The following is a 21803-nucleotide window of genomic DNA, read 5'->3' as shown; positions in this document are numbered from 1 at the left end:
CTAAACTCAACTCCTTCAACTGATCATACAGTAAGACAATTAAGCTACTCCATAGTTTACATAGTTAATCTCATGCCTATTGAACCTGTGCTGAGAGTAAGGTAATTTAAGTTAATAAAACGAAATTGTAACATATATACTCCCTAAACTGAGTCCCCTATCCCTACTCAGTACTTTAATCTTATTAGGACTGATCCATTACACCTGTAGGTATATTCCCTCTTTGCCTTATTACAAATGTCTAACAATTGGGACGTCTAACTAATGGGATATAACCTCGGCAGCATAGGCAACTAATGGGATCGTCATATAGCTGGATTAGTGCTGAGTGCGACTTTAAGCTAAGAAAATCAAACTGGATTGACTGATGGATGCTCAAATTGATGAATGGTGTAAGTGTGAATTGTGATAAATCTATGCCACAAAGTATTAAGGAACAAAACTGATCATTTCTCCTTATAATTATTATTCTGTAATATTGACAAATCTAAAGAACTTGTAGAAAAGATAGTTTGATTATGTTCTGTCGTGAGGTGAAGTGAATTAGGGTTTAACATCCTGTTCAAGATTACTGCACTGATATAGTGACAAGCATGCACGTGTGTGTGGCTGCTTGAACTAGTCTGTACTTAAGCCGGTTTTATAGTGCTAGCCCACTGAGATACCATGCTACAGTTTTAACATCAGTACTCCGCTCACAGTATCCCGACTCTGAGCTGACCAGTCCTTGTTTCATCTCTTAATACCAATGCCAGGCAGGGTAACAACAAGTACCATCTTTAAACATCTTTTTGTATGACGCGGCGTGGGATCGAACCACCGACCTTTGGCTCTCTGGGCAGACTCTCTATCCTCAAGGCCACGGAGGCATCTATTCTGTAGTTACATGGTGATGGTCTTGTTTCATGTTAATAGAGTTTGTGCTATGCACTTGTACACCACCGATGTGTCTTATGATAATTATCATTGTGTATGTGAAACATTTGTATCTGTTGAGGTGTGAAATCAAGACTTGATGTTAATGTTAAGATGGCCTTGTGTGCAGAATCTAGTGTCTAGTCTCGTGCTACACATCTCTGTCACTGCCTGTTTCTGGGGAGAAATTAGCTTTTGCTGAATTGAACAACAGCAAACTCTTCCTGTCAAATGTAAAACCTGCAAAATAATTCTGTGCCTAACTATGCCTTCTTGACCAGCAGGGAGAATTCCATATTGGAAATGGATTCACTAGTGTGGGCGAGCTCTGTTCTTATTGTTTTGGCTTGCAGATGTTTTGAGCCAATCATTCACGTCGGGAGGTGGTTTTGAGCAGACTCATTAAAATCAGATCTTAGTTCTCGCTTCTGTTATAGTTTAGTAGTAGCGAGAACTAAGATCTGAATTTAATGAGTTTTCACTTTGGAGAAACTTTTGATAATACTAATGATAATGCTAATGATACTACTACTACTACTACTACTAATAATATTTGATTGTGGCCATAGATGGGTGTAATTATTGTTTCTATTGTTTCATAATGATTATGTGTTATGTGTCATTGTGCATATCTTGAACGTATGAAGATTCTTGAAGAGAAATATGTTTCTATGTTCATACTTTTGCAATAAATTTTTGAATGCTTTTTTCAAATTTTTCATTTTTATGAGAATAGCCGAGGTTATTCTGTTCACTTTTTCATACATCCATTTTATTCATGACCGTTTCATTCAGACTGGGACAAGAAGTTGCAGATTAACTTAGGTATGTGAGTGAGTGAGTTGGGTTTAACTTCGCTATTAACATTATTCCAGTTATGTCACCGCGTGTCAGCTTAATGTGGGAGGAAAGCCAGAAGTGATGCAGGTCTTGGACATTTACCACATCGGTGAAACCCACGAGCACAGGAATGGTGCTGACAAACCTAGAAACATAACTGGGGCGAACCAGGATTCAAACCCACAATCATCGGTTTCTGGCGTGCCCAAGGGACGCAACTCTGCACAGTGAATCGACTAGGCCAAGACCGTGGCGACCTGTGTGCCCCCCCCCCCCCAATCTGACTATGACGAGACGAGTAACATCATTGATAAATGGAGGCTGTGTAATACAATAAACAAAATTCAGTTTTATCGAAAGTTTATTTTACACGTACAGTCAGCACTGGATATGACAAACCGAAAGAAACGAAGGAAAGTCACTTTGTTTCAACCATAATTTGATATTTACATAACAAGTAATGTTCACTTTCCCTGCTCAGGAATGAGATTCATTTACCACGCCTTTCAAGTTATCCAGAGAAGACTGCCGATATCACAGTTGTTTCATACAGATGAAGAGGCTCTACCAATATTGATACACACATTACCACAGATGCTGTGACCAGTGTTTCTGACACTTTATAAACAGTCCATTCCCCTCTACACATCCTCTACATCATCAATTAAATAACACAAGTATCTTATAGAGTAAGAAAATATTCTTGCTGCAATGCAAAAAATAGTTTCTTTTAAAAAGGAATCCGCTTGTATTGGTCAACAAAGACACACATTATACATGTAAACTCAACTCATAAAATGTTCCCAATAATTATGATCACAGGAAAGTCTTGAAAGATTCAATATATGTACAAAGCTTTATTAAAAAGCCAGTGGGCTTATGAAGCATAATACATAGCATTTCAACATGTATTCATTCAAATATCCAATTTCCATTCTAGAGACTTTCGCATGGCTCAAAAAAACCTAGAAAATAGTTATTGACTCAATATTGGGAATGTCAAAGACCACTGAGGTACCAAGAAGTAACAACATTAGGCTAAAAATATAATAGTCTTGGTTCTCAGGCACCGCCCACATCATCCTGAAGTCTGCCGTACGTTTCATTTTTATTTCCATTTTTCAAACAAATTAAAAAATCTTTAAATATTCCGCATCTTGAACACACTACCCCGTCAGTGAAATGCAACAATACTAAAGAACAACTTGATTTCGCGAAATTATTGTAACAAAACTTGGTTACGTAATAGCCTTAACAACTAAAAAATGGAAAAAAAACACTGCCTGCCTGCACATTTTCCAAAGCCATTGCCTGAGAACCAATTCTTTTATTTTTTTAAGCCTTTCAAATAACTACATACTGGTGGTGAATGTACATGATTCTAGTGTAAGGCTGTTAGGTTTTATGATATATCAAAACCTATCGAATTGAACATTTTGAAAGAAATTAAAAAATACTTTCCTTTATGACCAAATATGGTCACAATAATTTGAAACAGGTATCAGGGTCCCGTCCCACAAAGTGATTGCAGCGCTAAAATGTTCCGAACTCCAATACACTAACAGACTTACAGTAGTGCTGAGATTACTTTGTGGAATAGGACCAGGGCCCACTTGCACAAAGAGATCTTAGCACTAAGATTATTGTAACTCCCATATTTTTACAGAGGCTTACAAAAGTTGTAGCTAAGATCGCTTTGTGCAAGTGGACACTGGACTTGTTAAATAACTGATCATTATAGCATTCAATTTCAAGTAATCTTTTACAACATTAATTCACAAAAGTTCAAACATTAGAGGGATATAAGGTTACCACACAAATCCCATTCGTTTCTTGGTGTTCCCGTTGGCATTAATGATTTCCTTGGTCTCGTTGGTCGAGTCCCTCTGATAGTGAGGCATCTGGACGCCAGTCTTGTCGCAGGCCATGTAGCTGGGTCGGATTCCTCCTTTCCCTGCAAATATTGGTCCTGCACCACCTCCAGCCCCCTGCTTGGCGGCCTTACGTAGTGGGTACACGTTGCGACCACCCTTCTCGCAGTGGTCAATGACCTTGCCGGCGTACTCCTGGAATTGACGTTCCTCAATGTCCAGTAGGTCCATGTTGGCTTTGTCCAGCGCTAACTGGTCCTGGCGGATCATGGATTCGATGAGGCGGCGGTCATTCTGAAATAATGACCAATTCATGTCAATGATCAGACTTGGATCGTACTTTAGCTCTTCAAGTGTCTGCAGTAATGAACTTCTACCAAGCTGCCATCAACCTCATTGAGAACATGGTAGTCCACAAGGGAAGTCACCAGTCCTGAATTTACGAGTCTCATTTCAAACAAGGATGAGGTGATGTGAAATAGGGTGTTATGTCATTCTCAAATTAAAGTGTCATCCTCTATGTCGCCAGGGCTAGCATTTCAGTAAACCTATACCAACACCATGACCCATCCTGTTGCTTCTTGTAATCTCAAATTACCCGCCCTTGATTTTCATTTTCCAATTTGATTGGCTCACTACAAACCAGCCTCAATGTTGATTGGCCAGTTACGTTGATAATGATCGCATATGCAATCAATTCAACATTGAAAAACTGATAGGCACACACAAGAAACCCAAACAAATCTTTTGGATGGAAAGGATATCGTCATGTCCTTCAAAACTTGCAGTGGCTTTGGTTTCTCGGTAATATGATTTACCTCCCTTACCCTTTCCCTTATGTCAACGTTTGATTGCATGGTCGGTAAAATGTTAATTTAAATCAAGGGTGGGTTCTTCCCGATTGCAAGAACCATGGGAATGGATCAGAGGTAAGTGTAGGTTTACTGAAATGTAAGCCCTGAAAATATAGATGATGAATATGGTGCTAGCCCACTGAGATACCATGCTGCAGTTTAACATGGATAGCCCCCTAAGACACATTATATTGATTATAGTTTGACATAGCATTATTTTTGTATGTTTATGAGTTCAATAATTTTTTCCAACATAAACGGGTGCTCAAATGTACTTTTTAGAAATAAATAATAACAATGAACTGTATTCTATGAACACTTGACCAGAAGAAAAAGGTACATATTTTTTTCCTACAATGCAAGGCATATGTAATACTTTTCAGCAAAACGGAGAAACTCTTTTATTTTTTGGCGAAAAATCCCAGTCCCCCCACCGGAAAATTAAATGGTTGCTCCCTAAAGCAAAATGAAAGCCTTATGAAAGAGACTCACCAGCTGCTTCTCATGGAAGTCCTTCAGCTCGCTGGCGTTGTTCCGCTTCCTTCGCTGCTTTTCCTCCTCATTCCTTTGGAAAATTTCATCGGCAGCTTTCTTCAGATGGACCATTTCAAGTTCCTCACGCCGCTCGTACTTCTTCTTCTCTTCCAACTCCTTCATCTACAGGAAAATACCAGTGGTTAGAGAGTACTTAATGTAACAACTGGTTTGAGAGTAGCAATAACAGTAACCATTAGAAACCATCATAAATGACACAAACGACAGTGTTAATGACTCATACCAACATGCTGTCTGAGATGTGGATTGCATACTATAAAACGGATAGCCTGGCTTGTTACTATATTTTGGGTAAGTCAACATGATTAAGTATTCCATTTCTGCTTGATAACTTGATACCATCAGACATAGAAAGATGACAATCGCATTAAAATCAGATCTTAGTTCTCGCTATCACTAGACAAAGATCTGAGGACATCCCATTACAGGTCACGTCAGAACGACCTTTCATCCAACCAATCAAAGCGCCGCTTACCAGATCATGAAAGTGACAGTCGGAATGTGTTTTCATATCATGCAACCTCGAAAACGTTAACACAGTGTATTCCAAACGACAGTTATGGCCCGTACGACTAATTCCATCAAAATTATCGCCTATCTCTCGCTTCCGTAGGATAAACATTTGAATGGAGTCGGCGTTGCACAGTACGTGGGAAGCACTGCCATACAATCTCCACCATATATTAGACATTCCGGAATGTTCGTTTGTTCAGTTTTCAAAATTTTAATCGAGAACTGTGTCAACATATTTTTCAAGCATAGTCTGAAATGGAAGTCGCCAGGTTGAAACGAGTGCCGTAAAGCTCGAGAAAGCTGCTTTCTAACTGGCTGATGTCGACTTCTTGTTAGTCATTTCAGTGGTCGGTCAAAGTTCGTGAAATGGGATATCCTCAGATCTTTGTTTAGAGGCAGCGAGAACTTAGATCTGATTTTAATGAGATTAAGAAAGATGATGTCCATGAGATTCCATGTCACATTGTTACCAGTGTCTGCCAGTGAAATGCCAGACTTCCGGCTTAATCACACCATGATACAGCAGGGAAAAAACAACAACTCCTAAACAGTAAATCCCCTGCACTGTCACCTGCTTGTTTCTGTGTTCAGCAGACTCCTGAATCATCTTGTGAACCTTCTTGCTCTTCTCTGCTTCCTCGAGGACCTTCTTCTGCTCCATCTCTTCCTCGGCGCGCTGGATGCGGACATCCTCATCGTCAAGCTTCTCCTTCATCTGGGCACCAAGCTTCTCCCGGATCTTCTCCAGGTGCTGTTGCTTCTCTCTGCAACATCAAGTGCCTCGTCACTCGTCAGGAAACGATTTCTCACTGTCAGGTTATTTACAAGAAGTACTGAACTGAGGGTGTGATTGGCTGCAGGCTAAAACATTCTATACCTGTGACACAATAGCATAGTATATGACACCAGACCATGACACCAGACCATGACACCAGACCATGGCACTGGACCATGACACTGGACCATGACACTGGACCATGACACTGGATCATGATTCCAGACCATGACACTGGACATGGCAACAGACCATGATACCAGATGATGGCAACAAGATCATGGCGATAGACCATGATTCCAGACATTAGACCATGGCAATAATAGAGTCTATGAGGTGTCCGGCTGTCACCGACCCAAGAACTCAACTGACAGCACCAAAATATCCGAAACTGACAGAAAGCAGTCATTTTATCTTTTATCTTGTGTCCACAACACTGTCAATCAGCACCAGTGTCTACAAATGACGACAGGAAGGGATGCTCCTACCTGTGAATCTGTTTCTCCTTCTCAGCCCGGAGCTTCATCATCTTCCTCTTGGCTGCAGCGAATATTCTGCACTCCTCATCCTCCTCCTGAACAGGGAAGATTCAAACACTCTTCAGTTGTAATTCAAAGTGAGGGACAATTTGCCATTACCATACCTGAGTCTTAGCTGATCAGGGAATCCTAATTTGCCAAATTTAGCATGGACGGTTCAAAGCAAATAGTTTGCTTTGAGATTAGCATCAGAAGTATTAACTCAAGGATGTCTCATCCCACTTTCAGGCAGTTCTAATCTCTACTCCCAAGCTTGCTGATGTCCCCAATCGTTCCAACCCTACCTCCCCTCCACCATAAGTTCAAACAATCATCCAATTCCTGTAGCATAAACACAACCCTCAACACCCCTTCAAACCCTCTTCCTTTTCCTTTTCCTTTTCCTTTTCCTTCCTCTTCCTTCGGCTCTTTACCAAATATCTTTACAGGTACAAACCCTCTTCCAATAGCCCTCAAAATCTATATATCCCAAGTCTCACAAGTCTCATCTACCTAATGCCCTACCCTATTGCTGAACTGATGCTACTGGTTGATGTCCCTCCTCCCTCCGTCCCCTCTACACGTGGCCCCACCCTACACTGACCTCCTGCTGGTTCATGTGCCTCATCCCTCCCTCCCCTCTACACAAGTCCCCACCCTACACTGACCTCCTCCTCCAGCTGGTTGATGTCCCTCATCCCTCCCTCCCCTCTACACGTGGCCCCACCCTACACTGACCTCCTCCTCCTGCTGGTTCATGTCCCTCATCCCTCCCTCCCCTCTACACGTGGCCCCACCCTACACTGACCTCCTCCTGCTGCTGGTTGATGTCCCTCATCCCTCCCTCCCCTCTACACAAGTCCCCACCCTACACTGCCCCCCTCCTGCTGGTTGATGTCCCTCATCCCTCCCTCCCCTCTACACAAGGCCCCACCCTACACTGACCTCCTCCTCCTGCTGGTTGATGTCCCTCAACCCTCCCTCCCCTCTACACAAGGCCCCACCCTACACTGACCTCCTCCTCCTGCTGCTGGTTGATGTCCCTCACCCCTCCCTCCCCTCTACACGAGGCCCCACCCTACACTGACCTCCTCCTGCTGCTGGTTGATGTCCCTCATCCCTCCCTCCCCTCTAAACAAGGCCCCACCCTACACTGACCTCCTCCTCCTGCTGGTTGATGTCCCTCATCCCTCCCTCCCTCTACATGATGCCCCACCCTACACTGACCTCCTCCTCCTGCTGGTTGATGTCCCTCATCCCTCCCTCCCCTCTACACGAGGCCCCACCCTACACTGACCTCCTCCTGCTGCTGGTTAATGTCCCTCATCCCTCCCTCCCCTCTAAACAAGTCCCCACCCTACACTGACCTCCTCCTGCAGCTGGTTGATGTCCCTCATCCTGATGACGTCCTGCTGCTGCTGCAGGTTGTCCACGATCATCTGCTTCCTCTCATCCCGGCGGATGTTCTCGAGCCTCTCCTTCTCTACCTGGTGCTGCAAGGCCAGGGTCTTCAGCTCTCTGCCCTCAAGGCAATCATCATCCTGTTCCTTCTCAGCCTGAATCATGTGCTCTCTTACTCTGCAATACAGGCAGGAGGTATTATCTGACACAATTTCCAACACCTTCTAGCCAACATCAAGAATGGGGAAACAGAGAATGAACTCCACAAACTGAAGCCTTGATTGCACATGAACCTTTCCAGTCTGTAAAACAAACAACAATTGCTAGCCAACCTCTCCTGTAATATGTGTGAGTTAGGATGTAATCCCACTTTAGAGAGTATTTCAGTTTGTTTGTTAGTTGTTTAACCACGCACTAAGCAATATTCCAGCTATATGACGGCGGTCTGTAAGTAATCGAGTCTGGATCAGACAATCCAGTGACAGTTGACATTATGAGCGAGCCTGACCACCCGATCCCGTTAGTCGCCTCTTAAGACAAGCATAGTCGCCTTTTACGGCAAGCGCGGGTTGCTGAAGACCTATTCTACCCCGGACATACACGGGTCAGTATTTCAGTAAGAGTGAGTGAGTGACTCAACACAACTTTGAACAGTATTCCACTCATATCACAGTGTGTCAGCTAAATGTGGGAGGATTGCTGGAATATTGCTTAAGGAATAGCGGCTTAAAACCATACTCACTCACTCACTAATTTAGGAGGAAAGCCCAAATTGATGCAGGCCACAGATGTTTACCACTATGATGAAACCACGAGCATGGGTATGGTGCTGACAAACCCAGGACATAATCGGGGCGAACCAAGATTCGACCCCCACAATCACAGTTTTCGCACAAGCCCACAGGCAGAACTCAGAACATCGGTGCTTTAGATGAGACGCACTGGGCCACCCCTGCCCCCATTTCAGTTATACAACAGAGTGGTAGCTGAATGAGGAAGGAAAGCCCCAAGTGTTGCAAGTAATAGACATTTATTTGAAAACATTAATCCAAAACAATAAAATAAAAAAAAGGCTTACTGTGCCTTCTGGAAATCGGCTGTTTCTCTTGCAGCAGAGATTCTGTCTGCGGCCTTGGCATGGTCCTTCTGGATCCCTTCCTCATACTCCCTCCGAGTGATCTCAAGCCACTCCTGATCCTTGCCCTCACTGGCTCGCTCTTTCAGCTGCTTAAGTTCCAGCTGAGCCTCGCGTTCCTTCAACACCTCCGTGAGCAGCAGCGCCCCCTGGAGAAGGAAATTGATTCAATTTGGAAAATGGCTGGTCTTCTGCAAATTATTACGCTTCTATTTCTACATAATGTTTGCAAAAAGATGTTTGAATGATATTGAAGATGAGGGGAATAGAGTTGAATCGTGTGGGTATGTTGGGTTCAGTCATTTTATTGTAATATTTTCACTGTTAATTTTAATCCCAATCTTTTGGAATTTGTCATCACTGTTGATGGCAATCTTAAGCTACAAAAGTTTGTAGATGTGTGCATTTTTTTTGAGTGATCGGTGTCCATAACAAAAGGGAGGTAACTCTAAACTACTTTTTCCCCCTTGTTCTCTCCCAACCCCTGCCAATTTCCCACCCCACCCCCCTCCACCCCACTACTTTACATTCATTATAAGAAAATCCAAACATTTTTCTTGACCTACCGACCTTCAATTTTTGGGCAGATGTCTTAAACCAAAAAAGAAAGAAAGGCTGGTTCTAAAATATACAGCTTGGGTCCCATGTCAACTTACATGGAATGCCTTGACTCGATCTGTTTGATAATACTGTTGTGTCTTAGCTTTCTCAATGGCCTCTCTTCTCTGGGCAGCCTGATACTGAGCTTCCTCCAAGTCAACTTTCACTCTTTCTTCCTCCTCTCTCCGTTCACGTATTTTCCGTGCCTCCAATTTCCTCTGCCTTTGACCCTGAAGCAGAACATTAAACATCATCACATTAACCATCTTCCCGAGGCAAGAGAGTTAACTGACTTGAAAAAGTCCAGTTTCCACCCTTGCTGAACTAGGCTGGAATTCCTGGGCTCTATCGTAGCGCCACCAGTGGCTATTACGAGTTATGTCCCTTCTAAGCCTCTCCTTTAGACCAATCAGATTCCACCTCTCGTATCACTTGCATTTACTTCAAACAAAACAGTGGCGCCCAGTCAAGACGATCTGATCGATAATCAAGGTCTGTGATAAAACGGGTCTCACATCGCGAAATGCGTGAGCACCTTGATTAAAAACATGAAAAGATTTGGAAAATATGTGTTGACAACGAGTTGGCGGTGCACATGCTTTGCAAATCCTGCAGTCGACGGAAATCTGCAAGACAGTTTACGAACCGGATTTCGATTTCGTTGCACGCTTTTGATTGGACTATGCATAAACTCGTTAGTCCAGCCAAATTGTAACTCCATAATACTAGCCTAGTTCGGCAAGGGTGGAAACTGAACTTTTATAGTCAGTTAACTCTCTTGCCTTGGGAAGATGCACATTAACTTTGTTGAACAAAAACTAAAACATTCTACTCAGTTATAAAAATACATATGTTGAGAGTCTTTTGTTTGCATTTTCGCAACTTGTAATTTTCTATGCATGAAGATCCGGGGTAGAATAGGTCTTCCGCAACCCATGCTTGCTGTAAAAGCAGTGGCAGCGTCCACTTGTCCTTATAATGATGACAATACATTTTCTTAGGAACTGCCGTCATATAGGGGTGTTGCTGAGTGCGGCGTTAAACCACAAACAAACAAACAACCAAATTTGTATTTCGAGAGTTTATTTTGTTAAATTAGTCATGTTTATGACAAGCTATATTTATTTTTATATATTTGCCTCCCACATCAAAGACCTGAAATCTGAAACCCTGCATGTTTGTTTGTTGTTTAATGCTGCACTCAGCAATATTCCAGCCATATGACGACAGTCTGTAAATAATAAAGTCTCAACCAGACAATCCAGTGATTATCATCATGAGCATCAATTTACACAATTGGGATGCAATGACATGCATCAATCAAGTCAGTGAGCCTGACCACCCAATACCCCCTTGGGCCTATGGAACACTCTGGGACAGCCCGGGGCTCTGAGGAGCGAAAAGTCAAAATCGAAATTGTTTATAGGGAGCAGCACGGAGATACGGGCTGTACCATAAGTGTTTTCCTGAGATTCCAAACTGCTAGAGTCGGTGAGTGTTACAGCAATAGAAACTAACATAGTCCACTAGTCCTCATAATGATAACATATAGCGAAACCCTTAAAAATGGCAAATTTCTACAAGTCCTTATGATACTTCAACTATTGGGCAGTTTGGTAAGGTCAACAGGACTAGTGCCAATTTCTAACGCTGCTGTTACAGTTGCAATATGGTTTGGGCAAAACAGAGCCAGCACTAGCCTTAACAATGTAGCAGAGCTCCAGATAGGTTTTTGAGCAATTGAGTTTTTACTCGAAGTTTTCTATTTTAATTGGGTTATTACACTTTTCATTGAGTAACTTTTTTTTTTTCACTCATCTCTTCATCGCTCTATTGGGTTTTTCTCAAAATGAGCTAACATTTTGAGATTTCAAAAAAAATGAAATAATGTTTTTGATGTATATAAAGGTTCTAAATATAGTCTTGACTTGGAAATTAAATTAGCTTGTAATTGTGTTTCAGAAATTAGCTCTGAAAAAGCTTCATTGGGTATTTACGCATGCTGTTTTTATACATTTTAGTTTTTCCTTTAATGCATGGGTTTCCGACGCAAGTTTAATCAAAGTAATTGGGTTTTAAATATTTGGGGGGGGTATTTTATCAAATACGCAGCTTATCAGTAGCCCCGATGTAGTCAGTCAAGTAACAGAAGACAAGCATACTTACACATACGGTCACATGTTCATAATTCTCTAAATATGATATAATATAAATCAAATTAACTGTTTCAAACAGAGCAAAACATTGCATTAAATGTTTTCAATTTCTATGACTATTCTTTGTATGTGTTGTTGTATTTTTGTGTTTCATTATAATCATGATCTTGTATGTGAATTTGATTTATATTTATGTAAACGTTCTCTTACAGCAATGGTATTGCCCCAGTTTTTGACCATTTCTTTTGATCTGTTTTTCTGTTCTTCGCGTTCTTCCGTGATCCTCCTGATCCGATCCTCCTCAATTTGCCTTCTATTTAGCTCTCGCTGTATCCTTTCCCAGTCTGTTTTGGACAACACTGTGACCTGCCGTAGGTCGGCTCCACTTTGTAATTGTAAGGTGGCATTCTGTATCTCGATGGGCATTTTCTGGCCACCTGAAAAAACATGCATCGTGAATTTACAAATTTGTTTGTAACAATATGATTTTTGGTATAAATCAATATGGCCTAAAAAATTATGAAACCAAAAAACCATGTAGTTGTTTTCCTTTCTTTATATGCTGATGATATGAAGGTTTTAGAAGTCCCCATTAGAAATTTGATTGGAACTTCCTTTATAAAACATAAAATGTCTTTTATCATGAAAAGTGCCACAAATGCAGATGCTTTGGGTTTTTTAAGGTACTGATGATGATTGCAGCAAAGAAGTACAATATTGCAGACGTGGCTTAAAGCGCTATTTACTCACTCATGATAGCCTGGAACTAGGCAAGGCTATATTATTGAAATCAAATTAATTATCATATTTTCTTCTTTAATTTACTTGGTTTGTTTGATTTTTTGTTGTTTGACACCACGCTCAGCAACATCCCAGCTATATGGGGGCGGTTCCTTGGTTAATATATTGTAATACAAAAAACACTAGAGCACTTGGACTTATTTTAGCAGCCCTCACACTGTTTGCTCTGTAGCCTGCACACTCCTAAAGTTTTTTTCTTGGTCGAGAAAAGCAATATATCAGAAACCAACACAATTTGAGGAGCTTATACAAGATGACAGAGTACAACATCTCAGAAAGGCCTTATGTGAAGAGAAATACAACGAAAGTTTCAAATAACCATGGCTGGTAAAGTATCACAATATGCAAATTTACCTTGAGGTTTATAATTTTACAAAATATGATCTAGAGCAAAACTATGAAATATTTGACTGCACTATGCATGCAAGATTTTAAACTAAGTTCCAAAATAGGATGTGCATAGTATACACAAGAAAATATAGTAATTTCACCAATGAGATTTGACAAGAGCTAGTCACTTTGGCAACATCAGTACCAAACATTATGGTGAGAAGTGAGAGGATTTTATGGATGCCATATTTGTTGCCGTGTTGTTATAAACCTGGGGGGAAGGAAAGAAATACAATTTCTAGGTTACACATACGTTGAGTTTTAGAAATAAACTTTTCACTCTTGTTTATATTTAATGTTCTTTGGCCTCTAAAAGAGATCTGATGGAATTGGGCATTCTTGCACATACTTGCTTAGATGGGTTATAGCGAAAACGGCACCTAAGCAAAACGGCACCGATTGGCGAAAACGGCACCTTATTTTTTGTTTTACCTTGGTCAAATAAATGATATTAAACTTACATTGTAACTTGCAAACGCCAAACAAAATTAGAAATTAGCCTCTACTCCAACTATAGGATGGAGACTGAGATCTCTCCCTGACCCAAGTACTCTCACAATGTTCGGTTGTACATGGACCAATATTGTGAAGAGGATGATGATGATGATGATGATGATGATGATGATGATGATGGACATGCCACAAAACTGTATATATGAACATATTTACTTATCTGTGAAAACGGGAAATACAATGTATTACATCAAATGACATGTAAATAAACCCTATATATTACTACAAAAATCGTTGTTATCGTTCTTTAAATAGAGGTGCCGTTTTCGCCCGACACATAGTAGCCGATTTCGCTAACTGCGGTGCCGTTTTCGCCAGAGAAATCGGTGACGTTTTGCTAAGGTGCCGTTTTAGCCTGCACCCGCTTAAATACACACATCTCAGAAAACGATGAAGACGGGAACCCAGTAAAGCAGTTGACTGAAGTTTAATGTTTAAACTGAACTTCCTTCTGATCAAGATTGTTTTCAACAATAAAACATGCTTAAATTAAATACTGGGGGTATGGAGGTAAAACTAATACCTTTGATTTTCTTATCTTTCTTGTCATTGTGGAGTTTGCTAAGTATACATGGAGCATTGCTATTAAGACTATGTTAAAGATCTCCAATGTATGCACATCCTATCAATCGGCCACTGTTAATATGAACTTATTTCTTGATCTACTCGAAAAGCATAAATTACCAATCAAAATACCAGCGTACTACAATAACAATTACATACTGAACGTTTATAAATCGGTTGATTATAAAATTAATTAGATTGCGAGGATATCACTTCTAGTTATTTACTCCCTGTCATTCACAATAATAAACAAAAGAGACGCACTCAAAATATAATTATGGTTGAGCTCATGAAAGATTTACCTCTTTCTTGTCCCTTTCTACGACCGTGCAGTACTTTGGCAGACATGGTGAATTTCAGACTCCTGTTTTTACTTTTTAAAGTCGACTAACACCAACGATTTCCACACAACATTCTACCATAAATGCCTCCTTGTTGGTAGTTAGGCAAACATCCATGTATCCAGTACGTCACTTCCGTTTATTTGACCTTCGACCAAGGGCGAATAACTCTAGTTAGTTATTTACAGTGAAAATAAACTATCCTTTTGTGAGACGTACAAAAATCAGTTATTTTGTGCAAAGAAGTCCAGTGCTTGAAGTCATGCTATTGTTACATCTGTAACCACAATTTTAGCTGACTATAACGTGAGTGTCAATTCCTTCATACTTCGCCGTTACTGATAAGACTAGGCCTGCCCTAAGAGTGCTGAACAGAAAACAGCTAGACATTTTTGAAGTGTTTTGATACCCTCCTAATGTTCTTGGAGTCTTGCATTTACTGAAAACAACTTGTTTGCTCATAAAATCGCATAACTTACATCAGTAACATGCTGCTTTATTTATCTGTGAATAACAATCGAATCTTCACACACAGTGTTGAGGCAGGTATAGGCGTCGATGGGACATCGTTTGCATCCATGCATGAACATAGCGACATGCGACACTCGTTTTTGATACTTGAGACTAAATGACACTTGATACTTTAGATTCTAAGACAGCATACTGTTGAAACGCTGAACACAGTTTCTCTATTGCTCACGTGCATGTTATGTATTTATACACTATTTGTAACTATCATTAATAAATGTATTTTCATCATGTTTCATATGCTCATGTATAATACATCTAAATTTAACAGCTGAATTAAACTACATACTACCGTCAGTTTTTATACTGCCAGAGGTTGACACAGGGAATAGGTGAAGAAAGTGTAACCATGTCACATATTTTTGTGTGTGTTTTTGTGGTAAATTTGTTTTGCATTAGACATGTTAGAAACTTATTTCCTTTTTGGTGGTATGTTTGGTTGAAAAGTTTGTGACAGTAATTTTTACTGTTATGTATCATGACAAAGTTCGAATTGTAGATTTAGAAACATTGTGGAAATGTAGGCACATGTCACATTTTTATTAATACTTTTAACTTTATTTTTTCAGTTTTTACATAATCATTTCAGTAGCAACTTTTGAAAGTGACTGTTTGTTATCATTTTAAGCTACATATACAGGTAACCTACAGTGCTGTGGCGCTGTTTTCATGAAATTTATACAATAGAGAGACAGTGAATTAGAAGCCAATCCCAAATGAATGATAATAATTACTAATAATTCCTGTTTGTGTCTTTCACTTACTTTAACAACAGTTTTTTGACAAGAGGTTCATTTGGTAAGTACAGTAAACTACAGTTATACCGAACTGAAAGGGACCACTAATGTTAGTTTGTTATATATCCATAGTTTATGAGCATTTAGACAGTCAGACATTTTGGATCAAGTCACGTGACCACATCATGTTACTCGATAAATAACAAAGTGTGCACCGTATATGTACTACATTTATTTATCTCATAAATGACATAAAACGCATAACATAAGTAAATACATGTTATAAATATATTATTGATACAGTTTCATTGACATACAAACACAAGAGTCACTTGCTGTCTGTCAGTAGACAAAATATATCCACTTCAAGGGCTATAGCCAAGTCACTGTTAATAGTAAGTTGAGGATGCTCGTACTTAATCCAGTTAATCACTTGCCTTTAATTGTTTATTGTCGCTTTAAACAAGCATATGTGGCCACAGATGTTTTGATAGTTTTGATAAAATATACAGCAAAATGGCTGGGGCCGAAAAAACAGTGTGTTATATCCGTCAGTTTATTATAAGAGTGTTCTTTATAAATGATGTTTGTTTGTTTGTTTGTATGTTGTTTAATGCCGCTCTCAGCAATATTCCAGCTATATGACAGCGGTCTGTAAATAATCGAGTCTGGACCAGACAATCCAATGATTGACATCATGAGCATCGATCCATGCAATTGGGATCGATGACATGCATGAACCAAATCAGCGAGTCTGACCACCAATCCCGTTAGTCGCCTCTTACGATAAGCATAGTCGCCTGTTACGGCAAGCATGGGTGGTTGCTGAAGACCAATTCTACCACGGATCTTCACGGGTCTGTTGGTTGTAAGAGGTGCCCAAATGAATCGGGCAGTCAGGCTCTGGGACTTGGGTGAGTGTCTTCATACCCACAATATCAATCACTGGATTTTCTGGTCCAGACTTTGGATGATAAATAATATACAAGTGTCATGTAATGGGTATGTTTTACCCCTGCAGAATCTTTGGGAATGTGAAAATATAATTGAGAACACAATGATATTTATCGAGTGACAATTAACTCTTTTGAAATTTCTTTCATGAACATGAATGAAATAACTGGATTTTTTTTTCCAGATTGATGATGGGAGAGAAAATTCTGCTCGCTTTAGATTTTGACCATACAGTGATTGATGAAAACAGTGACCTTTTTGTGATTCGTCTTGCTCCAAATGGGGAGCTACCGCAAAAAATCAAAGGCTTCTATAGTGACAATGGCTGGATTGAATATATGGGCGAGATCTTTAAGTTTCTACATATTCACGGGGTAAAACCAGACAACTTCAAGGAATGTCTTTCCTCAATCCCTCTGACTCTGGGAATGGAAGAACTCTTTGCTTTTATCAAAGGCAGCGACAAGTTTGAAACGGTCATCATTTCCGACTCCAATTCCATTTTCATCGATACGATTCTCGAAAGGTTTGGTCTGAAGGACACTGTCACTCAAGTCTTCACGAATCCGGCTATGTTTGACCAGAATGGACTCCTGACAATACAGTACTACCACACCCAAGACTGGTGCTCGCTCAGCACCGTAAATCTCTGTAAAGGACACATCCTTCAAGAATTCATCAAGGAAAGAAAGCAGAAAGGTGTGACCTTCTCGACGGTGATCTACATCGGGGACGGGTCCAATGATCTGTGTCCCGGGTTGTCCTTGAGCCAACAGGACTATCTCTGTCCTCGTGTGGGATTCTCCCTTTGGAGAAAAGTTAATAAACTGATGAAAGAAGATGAGAAGACGAAGTCGCTAAAAGCTCGGATCTACCCCTGGGAATCCGGCAGTGATATTGTGGGACTTATCAAGAATATTTCGCCCTAGAATACAAATTTTCCTACAGAGACATGTGATGCAATTTAGAAAAACAAATTATGAATGCTGAAGTGATGCTGGACGTGTCAAGCCCAAGGATGCAAATGTTTGTACAAAGATATAGATGAATTTTTTAAAATAACAAGTTGCCTGTTATTTCAAATGTGGAATTCATGTTTTCTGTCTTGCAAATTAGAAGAAGAAAGCAAATTGTCTGTCTTAGATGTTGTTGTGCATGTGTTAGTTTTAAGTTCACATGTACTAAAAGTTTGTGTATTTCAGTTTAAAATGATGGGATGCATATAACATGATTTGGGACGAGGCAGACATATTACATGTATTAGATGTATATCATAATATGTGTATGTTTCAGTGTTACTTTTGCATCATGTTTGTGTTTTCTGGATCACAGATGAAAAACACTTGATGAGATTATTTATAATGATCTGTCTGTACATACTATCCTTAGGAAGGGGAAGAAATGTCAGCCTCTTACTCAATCACTTAATGGCTTTAGTTCAGTTAACTGTATATAAAAGTACTCTAGTTGTAGTACTTGTACTTATGTCATAATCATCATTATAATAATTATGATTGTTATATTTCCATATATATTTCCATGGCAATAAGAATGAAACATATCTTGACTGTTGTCTATTATTTAGGATCTTCTTTTCTTCCAGTACATCATTAGATTGAGGTTATCACTCTTGTGTGTTTTGGGATGGTAAATATCCTTTTGAGAGCCTTGGGCTAGTTCAAATGCAGCACAGATATTGAAGCACCAAGTTAAAGATTCTCATGGTTAATGAATGTACGGTATGAAATTCCTTGCAGCATATTTGTATTGTTTTTATTTTCATTTATTTATTTTTACTTTTAAGCTGTATTTGATGACAGTAGTTTGTTCTGTGATGTGCTGACTCGTACATTATTTGTAACGAATATCCAGTTACTTGTGCATTATCCTTAACATAATCAAGAGTGAGATTCTGACATGGAGAAGTCTGACAGACATGGTGCATCATGATGACCAAATATATTCCCAACTCAAGTGATTCCTTTAAAAGATGCCTGTGTTATTGAGCATGTTGAGTATTAGAACCACTAGCCATATCAAGAGGTTTCAAATGATAAAATCCTGGGTGTCAAATTAGGAGGTAAACCTGTGTTTTTAAATTTGAGGCTGTCTAACTGTAACTTAGATACGTCTTACTTTAAATTTGGAACTGAGGGTTTTAACACAGGTTGTAAATGTCATTTTCCTGGGCAAGGGAGGTAACTGTCTATAAGAGTCCAGTTTCCACCCTTGTCGAACTAGGCTCGATTTTCTGGGCTCGATCGTAGCTCCACCAGTGGCAATTACGAGTTATGTCCCTTCTATGTCCCTCCTATTGACCAATCAGATTCCACCTCTCATATCACTTGCATTTGCTTCAAACAAAATGGCGGTGCCCTATCTGATTGATAATCCAATTCTATGTGGGAATCAAATGGGTCTTTCTTTGCGAAGTGCATCATATCATGTGTGCACCTTGATTAAAAACAGGAAAAGATTTGGAAAATATCTGTTGACTTCGAGTTGGCGGTACACATGCTTTACAAATCCTGCAATTGACCAAATCTGGACAATGCAAAGGCTCGTTAGCCCAGCCAAAATATAACTCCATAATACCGGCATAGTTTGGCAAGGGTGGAACTGGACTTTTATAGTCAGTTAACTCCCTTGCCTCGTGAAGATGGTAAATGTATATATAAGAGATTACTCAATAACACCCTCAGTCTATGCAGGCAAAACAATGTAAATACAGAAGTGGTTTTCTCTATTACAAATAATTGTGAGACAAAAAATGTCTTGAAACAGGTTTTATGTGAAGTTTTGGTTTCTGTGTTTGAATTTTCATGTGATGTTTGTTTATCTGTTTTAAATTTTGAATGTCATGAACAATCTTCAACAAGTGACAAATCTAACATGTCATTTTTTTTATGAAATAACAAATGCATATCTGTAATGTGTATTCAGTATATTATTCCTACATTGTCATGTTCAAGGATATTGTATGTAAGACAACTAACGTAGGCAGCACTTTGTTAATTTTGGGATTACAGATTTCTTGCTAACCAATTAGCTTGAAAGTAAGGAGGATTTACAGTAGAACATGGCTACATCAAACAAGGAACCGGAGAAATCGGTTTGCTATATATTGTTTGTTATAATCATTGTTTGTTATATACTGTAAATCCTGAAAATAATGCGAGCTTGAATTAAATGCGAAATATGTGAGTGGTGTTTGCGCGCATTAACTAAACCTTATACTTGCCAGTTAACCGAATAAACACATAAACTGTGCTTTTAGGAAAACACTATATTGTTTTTGCGGATGTGCTCTACTCAGCGCTAATAAGCGGTGTTATTTGCTGTTTGTTTGGATTAAGGTCAGGTTGGATTAAGGTAAGGATATGTACCATTCCACTGGGGATGGGGTGGGTTGAGTCATATTAATATTAACATTTTTGGCTAGAGGTCAGCCGTCGTATTAATTCGGAGACGCATTTATTTCAATATTTACAGTACATGTTCTCTCAGACATGTTTACCATATTTGCTGAAACAATAACTGCAGCATTGTATTAGCTGTGGTCATTCCATAACATTCATTTTATAACATTGCAGCCTGCACAATTTTCATATTTAAGAAAGCTGCGAGATAAATCGCAAAGAACAATGAAGAATGAAGCGTGGTTTATTTCACAATAAAAATTTGCTTCATGACGTCATTTCTGGAGATATGAATAAGCGCTCGCAACTTGTTGACGTCATATATTGGACGACGTTATGTTTTTTTAGGGAAGTGTCTAGTAAGTTGTTCCACATAGAAGTAGCTAGGTTACGCAGATAAACGGGAAATACAGGAAATACCAAACTTAACCCACCTATTCGTAAAGTGTCCAACATTTCCGAGGTCAGATTCTATTCAGTGGGGTCATCATTATTAAAATTTGGGTAAATGTTTTTAAAGCTTGTACATTTTATCAACATCCTTAAAGAGGCTTTGGAGGCCCAGTCGTCTAAGCCGCTGTGATTCGCTGTGCAGAGTTGTGTCCCTTGGGCACGCCAGAAACCTATGATTGTGGGTTCGAATCCTGGTTCGCCCCGATTATGTTTCTAGGTTTATCAGCACGATACCCGTGCTTGTGGGTTTCTCCGAAGTGGTAAACGTTTGAGACCTGCATCACTTCGGGCTTTCCTCCCACAGTAAGCTGACACGCCGTGATATAACTGGAATAATGTTAAAAGCGGTGTTAAACCCAACTCACTCACTCACTAATTTTAAGAGGCTGTACATGATGTTCTTATCTCATATAAGAAATCAACAACTCGTAGCTTATCATACAATAAAACACTGCAGGGAGAATGAACCACTGTGGGCCCTGCCCCTCCTGGTTTATTCTCCCTGCAGTGTTTTATTGTACTTTAACAACTTCCACTCATCATTTTTTTTTAAACCGGAGGATACGTTTCTCAGATTTAAGATAAAGACTTGGATGTCAGCTGATGAAAAAGGCCAGTTTCATCTGAATTGAAAATGTCTTGTTTCTCGTTTGTTTCAAGATACCATGGATGTTGAGAGGTCAATTTATCATTGTGCTGATTCGCTACTGAATTGACACTGAGTGAGATTTCTCAGATCATTTTACATGTCACTAATTAGTGACAATATCCATTGTTCAATATTTTTGCATCTGTTTCGTTGAAATAGTGATCATAATCCTGTATTTAAAGTGCTATTCACCACATGTACATTTACATCTATACTGAACAAAAACGTTCGGAATCATGAATATTTTTTGTAAAATTGTGTGCTCAGTCGACTCTACAAAAAAATATCCCCCAAAATATTCATGATCCCTAAAGTTTTATT

At 39.6% G+C, this 21803-nt stretch overlaps 2 protein-coding genes across 2 annotated transcripts; one reads left to right on the top strand and one right to left on the bottom strand.

The window, feature by feature from the left end:
* Positions 1-2098: 2098 nt before the first annotated feature.
* Positions 2099-14869, bottom strand: LOC124145457 (protein CFAP210-like). The gene is made up of 9 exons (XM_046515223.2): positions 14704-14869; positions 12344-12570; positions 10034-10207; positions 9321-9526; positions 8209-8419; positions 6812-6897; positions 6120-6312; positions 4973-5137; positions 2099-3920 (listed from the first exon to the last, which is right to left on the bottom strand). Exons 1-9 carry the CDS (start codon positions 14747-14749, stop codon positions 3564-3566), a joined length of 1665 nt encoding a protein of 554 aa, XP_046371179.2. The 5' UTR covers positions 14750-14869; the 3' UTR covers positions 2099-3563.
* Positions 14870-14908: 39 nt separating this feature from the next.
* On the top strand, positions 14909-20981 carry LOC124145458 (pyridoxal phosphate phosphatase PHOSPHO2-like). The gene is made up of 2 exons (XM_046515224.2): positions 14909-15048; positions 17146-20981. Exon 2 carries the CDS (start codon positions 17150-17152, stop codon positions 17888-17890), a length of 741 nt encoding a protein of 246 aa, XP_046371180.2. The 5' UTR covers positions 14909-15048; positions 17146-17149; the 3' UTR covers positions 17891-20981.
* Positions 20982-21803: the final 822 nt, after the last annotated feature.

Source organism: Haliotis rufescens, unplaced genomic scaffold (genome assembly GCF_023055435.1).
Source record: "Haliotis rufescens isolate VD_foot unplaced genomic scaffold, xgHalRufe1.0.p SCAF_10, whole genome shotgun sequence".
In the NCBI taxonomy this organism is placed as follows: Eukaryota; Metazoa; Mollusca; class Gastropoda; order Lepetellida; family Haliotidae; genus Haliotis; species Haliotis rufescens.
The sequence above is the reverse complement of the archived record's forward strand: the minus strand, read 5'-3'. Positions and strand labels throughout refer to the sequence as shown.